Raw genomic sequence first — 8,986 nt, forward strand, 5'->3', positions numbered from 1 at the left:
TTATTAAGTAAAGCAGTCCAAGCCAGCAGCTTTGCACTACTACAGTGTCCACTTGTATACATTCTCTATATGCTTGTGTAGAATACATGGGAAAAATAGTAGTCTTCCTTGCCCTCCAGTGGGGAAGCTTGGAATTTCTTCTTACTGACAAGTGAAAAAAGCTGCTTAAAAATAGTTCCCTCAGACTGAAGAAATAATACAATCGTATTGTCTATGTCACACTGATTCCAATATAAATTATACCCAAGCACAAAGAAGGTGCCTGTATCATTTTTGCTCAAACCAACATGGGGTTTTTTTTGTTCCCAGTTTAGACTATGGTAGGACAGGGTCTGTTAAAGGGTGGTTCACCTTTAAAGGAATTGTTCAGTATAAAAATAAAAAATGGGTAAATCAATAGGCTGTGCAAAATAAAACATGTTTCAATATAGTTAGTTAGCTAAAGGTGTAATGTATAAAGGCTGGAGTGACTGGATGTCTAACATAATAGCCAGAACACTACTTTCTGCTTTGCAGCTCTCTTGGTTTCCACTGATTGGTTACCAGGCAGTAACCAATCAGTGACTTGAGGGGGGGCACATGGGTCATAACTTGTTGCTTTTGAATCTGAGCTGCATGCTAAGGATCAATTGCAAACTCACTGAACCGTTATGTCCCATGTGGCCACCCTTATAGTTGCTGACTAATTCAGAGTTAGAGAGCTGAAAAGCAGGAAGTAGTGTTCTGTTATGTTAGATATCCAGTCACTCCAGCCTTTATACATTACATTTTTGGCTAATTAACTATATTAAAATTTTTTTATTTTGCACAGCCTATCTGTTTACCCAGTTTTTATTTTTACACTGAATTGTTCCTTTAAGTTAACTTTTCAGTATGATACAGAATGGCTAAATCTAATGCAACTTTTCAATTGATCTTCATTATTAATTTTATATAGTATTATTTGCCTTCTTCTTGTAACTCTCTCCAGCTTTCAAATAGCAGGGTCACTGACCCCATCTAATAATAAATGCTCTGTAAGGCTACATATTTATTGTTATTGCTACTTTTTATTACTCATCTTTCTATTCAGGCCCTTTCCTAATCATATTCCAGTCTCTTATTCAAATCAATGCATGGTTGTTAGAATCATTTGGATCCTAGCAACCAGATTACTGACAATGCAAACTGGAGAGCTGCTGAATACAAAGCAAAATAGTTTAAAAACCATAAATAATAAGAAATGAAAACCAATTGCAAATTGTATCAGAATATCACTGTCATCATGCTAACAGTTAATTTAAAGGTGAACAATCCCTTTAAGAGCAATTGCACACAGGGTCGATTCAGTGCAGTTTTTTGGAATTACCAGCAATTAGAGCGGAATCACTGCACGTGTTGTTGCCCTAAACCTTGAAATTGTGCCCAGGCAAATTTTAGAAATCAATTTGTGGCAATCATCTAGTGTAGGCAAAAATCTCACTGGATATAAGGATATGCATGGAGGGAGCACGCCGCTTTAAATCCTTACATGAGACATTATATTCTCTATGATATAACAGGATTTTAATAGTTTCTGCAGAGCAATTCTAGGCTGCACTAACTCTATACCATCCATTCATCACAGTTATTACTCATGTATGAACCTCCTCCCCTCACTCAGTCTCAAGAGAACCCAGCACCTCTTATTTTATGACTGATTTTGGCCTTCTGGTGTTTATTAACAAAATATTTAACATTAAATAGCAGCTAAAACCCCATACATTACACCAATCTCTGCCAATTCAGAATGACATTTCCTATGGGCTCCCAGCCCAGTAAAAGAATCAGTATTTGATGAGTCTTGGATAGCATGTTGAGCACAGCCATCAAAACAGAGTACTGTCATACTTCCTCCTCAGGGCCGCTGGCCCATCGTCAAGATGAATTGGCAAGAAATTCATGCTTCCTGATCACAGTGTTTTAAGCCTTAAATAGTTGTGGTCTTCCCCAGGCGAAGAGTTATGGCCTCTGCTAATCTCTTCTTGAAGTTCAAATTGCACATGCCCAGGCCTGTATTTTTTTTTTTAGAACATCAGATCAGGTCTTTTCAGCTAATCCTCATACTTTGGAAATATTGTGATATGTTTATGCCAGTAATAACAAAAACTTTTCTATGCTCCACTGAAAGAGAGAAACAATTGCTACTGCCTATAAGCCATTATGATTTTATCTTGTGATATCCTGACATGAATATATCACAGCCATTTTAAATTTGTACTATGTAGTAACTACATTGAAATGCAATAATAATGGTTGCACTGGTAAGCACTGCTATGGGTGCAATTGGTGCCAATAAAAGCACTGACAGAGCAGTGTTATCACCATGCACCAGTTGCAGTGCCTGTCAGCTCTTCTTTCATCACTTTTCTCACTGTGTGCTCAAACCTGCACCTATTAGTTCTGCCATCTGGGTTGTTCACACAACATGTCTATGGCAGAGCCTCAATGCTATTGGCACTGTTCTCGCAGGCTGCCAGTAACACAGAACTGCATCGCTCTTTCAGTGCCCCCATAGCATCATCTGTCAGCACTGCTATGGGTTTAGATTATAAAGAATAATAAAATCCTTTGGGAAATTTAAATTAAAAGGCTGTTAGAAGACACATGGGATTTCTGTGAGTTTTATAAAAGCATTTGTCCTGCAGCCTTGTGCTTTTATATGGTCATGGAACCCTTCAGTGACAGTTGCCTCTCAATTATAGTAAGTTGTACAATGTACATTTTTCTTTATAATCTAATAGTTGACTACATAATTTATCATTTACAGCAATACTGGAATTATCAGTATCAGTCATCATACTGTATGTATAAAACATACCTTGTATATGCCATATAGAACTAATAATGTAGGGTAATATAGAATATGCTGGGGTTGCTCTGTGTTACGGCACACAATAAACATGCAGGGTACTGTGTTTGCAGAAGTAGAATTGGCAGCCAAGAGAAGTCATATAAACAATTTTCATTTTGGAGTCCCTAAGGTCACATACTTAGGTAAATCTATGCATACTGGGCATCAACTGTCCATAAGAAGGAATTCCAAAAATAAAAATAGTAATCAGCTTTGCTTTAAAGTGGCTCAAAGCACAAAGTGTTGGTGGGTAAGGCTTATTATAATTATAATATACATTGCAAATTGTAAAATAGACCAGGGGGTGGTGACAGAGCCTTAAAGCCTTATTGCAAAGGTGCAGAGCAACCCCTAAAAAAAACTATGTCCCCAGTCACCACAAGTTTATACTGCAGTTTTGTATGGGTGAAATTAAACTTTTGCCCATGTTGATCCCTTAGGTCCCAAGATTTACTCACAACGTGTAGAGATTTAGATTGAGGTTCCTATCAAAATAGCATGCACTAATGGAATATGATGAAAAAAATTACTGAGAACAGTTTGTTAGGGTGAAGAGCATTTATTAAATCACAAATTCATTATTTTATGTAATTAAAAAGTAGTACACTTGGAATGCTACACATATGTAGAACTATAAGTTTTATAGCATGCATTACATTACTGTGGCATTTAGAAAAAAGTACATACATGATAGGATGACTTGAGATGCTATTTGTGGTAGAGCATGGTGGGTTTTCTTACATAATATTTAATTAGGGATGTACCGCACACAAAGCAGTGCCTCGCGTCCTAGTTCACTCAATAATCTCAGGTGCAAAACCTTTCCATATTGTATTTTTATTAAAACAAAATTGTTAGTGCAGTACCGTCTACTGGTAAATTAAGTCAATCACTTACAGTAGCAATTCCATTCCAATAGTAAGAGACTGATATATAGGAGGATACGTGCAGCTGCCTCAGTCACTCTCTCCCAATCACTGTTTGGATCCAAGTCAGGAAGGATGAGACACGAGTATACACATCTGGAAACCTAGCATTCCCACAGAACTGTCCAGAGAAAGACACAGCTCCTTCCACTCTATTTCTGCACACAAGGGGTCCTCCAGAGTCACCCTACAACATACACAGAGTCATCCTGCAACACATGCTGAAAACTTAGGAATACAATAGTGATTTTGAGATCAGGAAAAACTCAATCCGCACCCAGCCCAAACCCACAAAACCTTAACTCGCACCCAGCCCTAATCCACAAAATGTTGCCATTGTAGGAACCACGCCCATCCAGTACCTGCGTCTTCTCACTCTGTATGCTACTTCTGTGTGCACCTCTGGTCCCAAGACAGGGAATCTTCATGAGCAGAGGAGGAATATACTTCACCAGTCTGACCTGCACCCAACCCTAACCTGCAATGGTCGGCTGAATTTCAACCTGAACCTGCCCAACTGGTGGTAAATGTGCAGGTCACCGCTGGTTTCGGGCAACACGCACATGTCTAGAGTACATTGTTAGATATTGTTTATAAGGCAAAAGGTATTACAGGGATGGTTGGCAACTACATACTTACCGAACAGAAACCTTTTGCCCGAACTCCTTGGGTAGCTGCGCATAGCATAGTATTGGTGATGCTTCCACCCCAGGATCTGTTGCAAGCCTGAAGGCTGATGATATCTGCATTTGTCTCCATAAGCGCTACAGGTTTAGTGCCAAAGTCAGTGATTGCTCCCCATCCAGCTATTGAACAGTTTGACCTGGGTCCCACATCTGAATTAGCAACAGGAAGGCGAATGGCCCTCACAGCAGAATTGACAACTGCAGAGTCATTCAGCTATTAGAGATGGAGAGAGAATCAAGTGGGCTTTGACAATTAGTCACTGGGCAACAAAATACATTTACCAAACAATACAAGATCCTGCAGAGCTTTACTGCCTGGTAGGCTCTCTAATTTACCTTCAGCAAATGGAGGTCATTCTGAACGGTGTTAGGGTTATATTCAGGGTGCTGTACAGACTCTTGGATACGAAACTCCTGGACTAAGCTGTCTGGACGGCGCAGATTGTGAGCTCCAAGAACGACACGCACTGAGTCAACAGGCCTATAGCATACACAATGACATTTTATGGTATAAGTTATGCACTTTTTAATATTAGCCTCTAAGTATGTATAGAAAACTAACAAGCTTAGCCTTTGTTTTAATCAGGCAAGTTGATCAAGGATGCCCTGAAGGTATTAGACACTTGAACTAATTTACCACTTGTACAACAAGTGCAAGTGCTGGAGTGCTAAAGAGTGCTAAGCACACCCGTGCCAGTGCAAACTGGGCTCTGTGCTTGCTCAAAAAGCACACAATAGAACCCTGTATTTAATGATTGCATTAAAAAGCGCACAATAGAACCCTGTATTTAATGATTGTATTAATGCCTAACACCCTTTTTTCATCCATGCCATATATGAGTTCTGAATAATGTGCATGATAGGGGCATAGCAGAGGGTCATCATGCCATACCCAGTGCCAGCAGGTACTGCTTGTGCTGCATACACCAGAGGCTATGCCTAGAAGCAGCAAGGAAAATCCTAAGTGTATAAGGCTCAGTGTCTTGAAATGAGCCCTATATGCATTGTTTTTGGATATTGGAGTATTGTATTTAAAATTAGGAGTGGCAATCATGGTGATGCTAGATGTTGTTTAATATCCAAGAAATTAGGTACCTTATGGGACACAGTATACTTTTACATTATAGGGAGACCTATGATGCTATTTGTGGTATGGTTAGTAGTGATGGGCGAATTTCTCCCGTTCACTTCACTGAAAATTTTGCGAATTTTCCGCAACATTCGCAAAATGGCGAAAAAAATTTCGAAAACTTGTGAAATCAGAAAGTTCCAGTTCACCTGCGAATTTTCTCGGGAGATTTACGAATTTATTCGCTGGCGGCAAAACACGGAAATTCGCTGCAAATTCGTGCCAGGCGAATTTATTCGCCCATCACTAATGGTTAGAACCAAAATAACTGACAAATTGAAAACACTAACATCACCTTCGTTATGTATTTTTCCTATGTTTGTTCATAATGTTACAGAAAACTAAAATAATGTACTAACAGTCACTAAGTTTACATATATTTGCTTTTAAATAGGTAACCAGTAGTTGCTCTCTGCTCATTATTTGCTAGCAGTAACTAGACCTTGTGCAAAAGATGGATATCTAGCAAAATCTACTGCACCAGGTGCTAACAAGCAAAGAAATTATTTGAGGTTAAAGGGGTGGTTCACCTTTAAGTTAAATTTTAGTATGTTGTATACAATAGCTAATTTTAAGCAAAGTTCCAGTTGGCATTATTTTCTTTTTTTAATAGTTATTTGCCTTCTTTTTTTGACTCTGAACAGCTTTTAAATAGGGGCTACAAATGTATTTTTATCGCTACTTTTTAATACTTATCTTTATATTCGGGTCCACTCCTATTCATATACTCAAGTCTCTTATTCACATCAATGCATGGTTACCTGGGTAATTTGAACCCTAGCAACAGATTGCTGAAATTGCAAACTGGAAAGCTGCTGGATAAAAAGCTAAATAACTCAAAACACCTAAATAATAAAAGATTAAAACCATTTGCAAATTGTCTTAAATATCACTTTCTAAATTATATTAAAAATTAGTTTAATGGTCAGCTACCCCTTTAAAGTTTCTTTAACCGAGAAGACACCTAACCTCGTCTTTGATGCCTAGAAGGAAAAAGTGAAGAATAATGGAAACAGAGAAATGTGTAATGCAGTGCAGAGACTTACGTATCTTCCATGCAGTGTGCTGCTGTTAGGATCCATTTTGGATTGATGAGCGCACCCCCACAGAAACTAAACCCCCTAATCTGCAGGGAAGCCATGTAGGGTCTGGAGTGGGCTCTTGCCTCACGACCACCAACAATGCGAGATGCCCCTGCATAAAGATAGCAGTAAAGTAGTGATTATGTTATGAGCTTTCTGGGCAGTGATTATGCTAGGAGCTTTCTGGGCAGTACAAGTATGATATATTGATGTGTTCATTAGTGGAGAGGTGGAAAATTAATAGCAAAAGAAAGAGGAAAAGGATTGTGGTGATAGAATGTAGAACTGGATATGGAAAAGAGAGACCAAACAGTTAGAGAGAATAGAATAGAAAACAGTGACAAAATATGTCCTGTTCTAAAGTGTATTCCCCTCAGTACAACCTAAGCCAATACATGCTATCAAACATATACAGCAAAATAGTTAATATGAAGATCAATACAAAAGGAGCATGCCAATGTCAATATGTTAGGCTTATGAATCAAATTGTTATAATTTTCCCTGGACCAGTGCTTAGTGTTTTTTAGTAAAAGAAGTACTGAGCAACATTTCTAGCTAACACTGACAATGGAAATGAAGAATCAATCTCTGTGTAAATGGACAGAGTAAATCAGAGATACTTATTCTGTAATATGGGACCCAAAATATGGACCCCATGTTGTTTAGGGTTGGTTACCATGATCTCCCTGTGTAGTGAAATAACTTCCTACTATAAAAGAAATAGTCACTAAAATGATGTACATAAACTATATTATGGCACATGAAGCTAATTCTCCAACTTAATACCAGGTCCCTTGATAAAAATTAAGCACTGTCCTGAAAAGTAACAACCAAATGCTACAGCAATGGTAAGCCTAAGAATCATGCATGGTGGTCTCCATGTGTATCCATGTGCTCTTCAATAAGATAATAATGGAAGTTAATGCTAATAGAAGCAAATATAAGTACCTGAGAAGGACCAAGTGCACAGGACTATGGTCAGAAGCACAAGAGGTTGCATGGCTAAATGCGTCATTTCTGTCTGAGCTGCCAAAGCAAAATATGTGCTTACATAGTTTGGAAAGAAATGTCCGTTGGGAAATTTCACCAGAGTTTGGTGTTGAAATTTTTTACTACAAAAGGGTAGAAGAAGGGAAGTGGGATTCTATAGCTTCCTGAGCTAGATTTCAAGTCATTGTTCTGTAGTTAGTGAATATCTATGGTGCACTATGTAATATTCAGATCACAATTACACCAAATAGTATTGTGGCAACACACAGAAGTCCTGGAATGGATTATAAGGGCACATGTTCCCTGGAAAGCACCTATACAGCTGCACTGACTATTTGCAAAGCATATACGAATATGAGTAGTATCTTATACAATCTACTTATTATTATTATTGTACTTATTATTACTATATGTCATCAGTTCATTTGAGGTAAAGATGGACTTCATGGTAGATTCGTGCGTTAGGAGCATTTTGTAATCTATTTTAATCAGTTAGGGACAGAGGTGCGCTGCTGTCTCTCTGACTATTCACTTCCATAGAATAGGTTCTGTACCTTCATTAGCCTCACACTGTTTTCTACAGCCCTTTTTACAGTACAGTCAGCAAAGCACACAGAAATGTAATGACCCAAGGGACCACCCAAGGCCATTATCCTTTTAAAGGAATGTAGACAGCCCTGTTTCACTCAAACCTGGGAAACACATCTTTCTTTCTTTGATTAGCAGAATAAATTACCAGTTGGATGAAATGGGACAGATTGGTAATGGTGGCAGGGTTTGGGCACATTGGCAGCATATTTGGATGGAGGGAGAGACAACTGGAAAACTTAGCATAGATTTTGTCAAATTACCTTGCTATATGGGGTAAAATACTAACTGGGGGCAACTCTAATTGCAGACACCATAGGCAGCTTTAGAATAGGGTGTGAAATGAAAAAGTCACTTTGCATTTAATCAAATCTGCTCCTTTGTACCATGGGGTCCATCCCTCTAATTATCCTCCCATTGTAAGACTCTACTGGTGTGCAAATCAGGGACCATCTGGTTGTTAGTTTTTACCTGGTGTCCTGCCAACACAATCCAAACCTGGCTGAGGGCCTTTGTTTCAATGTCACTGCTGTACTGAAACTCCTATTAACATTTGGAAGATGTATAGCAATTTCTGCCTAAAAATATATACTTTTTTACCTTTATTGAGCACTGATGGTTAAATTGGGAATGGTGTTAGACAAGGAAGATGCAGTGTATCTGTTCTTTGTTCATACAGGTACAGGATCTATTATCCAGAGTTCTTGGGATTT

General features: G+C 38.5%; 1 protein-coding gene across 1 annotated transcript; it reads right to left on the reverse strand.

Moving 5' to 3' along the window:
• Positions 1 to 3,415: 3,415 nt before the first annotated feature.
• prss57.S (protease, serine 57 S homeolog) lies at positions 3,416 to 7,715 on the reverse strand. Its single transcript, XM_018241455.2, has 5 exons — positions 7,644 to 7,715; positions 6,660 to 6,807; positions 4,821 to 4,965; positions 4,438 to 4,698; positions 3,416 to 3,985 (listed from the first exon to the last, which is right to left on the reverse strand). The coding sequence occupies exons 1-5, from the start codon at positions 7,708 to 7,710 to the stop codon at positions 3,833 to 3,835; spliced, it is 774 nt and encodes a 257-aa protein (XP_018096944.2). The 5' UTR covers positions 7,711 to 7,715; the 3' UTR covers positions 3,416 to 3,832.
• Positions 7,716 to 8,986: the final 1,271 nt, after the last annotated feature.

The sequence above is a fragment of the Xenopus laevis genome, chromosome 1S (genome assembly GCF_017654675.1).
Source record: "Xenopus laevis strain J_2021 chromosome 1S, Xenopus_laevis_v10.1, whole genome shotgun sequence".
Lineage (NCBI taxonomy): Eukaryota > Metazoa > Chordata > Amphibia > Anura > Pipidae > Xenopus > Xenopus laevis.

Coding starts and splice junctions, on each gene's coding strand:
- prss57.S (XM_018241455.2), bottom strand. CDS start 7,710: ATGACGCATTTAGCCATGCAACCTCTTGTGCTTCTGACCATAGTCCTG. Junction 6,808..7,643: donor GTGCACTTGGTCCTTCTCAG/GTACTTATATTT, acceptor ATCTTTATGCAG/GGGCATCTCGCATTGTTGGT. Junction 3,986..4,437: donor GGGCAAAAGGTTTCTGTTCG/GTAAGTATGTAG, acceptor TGTATGTTGTAG/GGTGACTCTGGAGGACCCCT.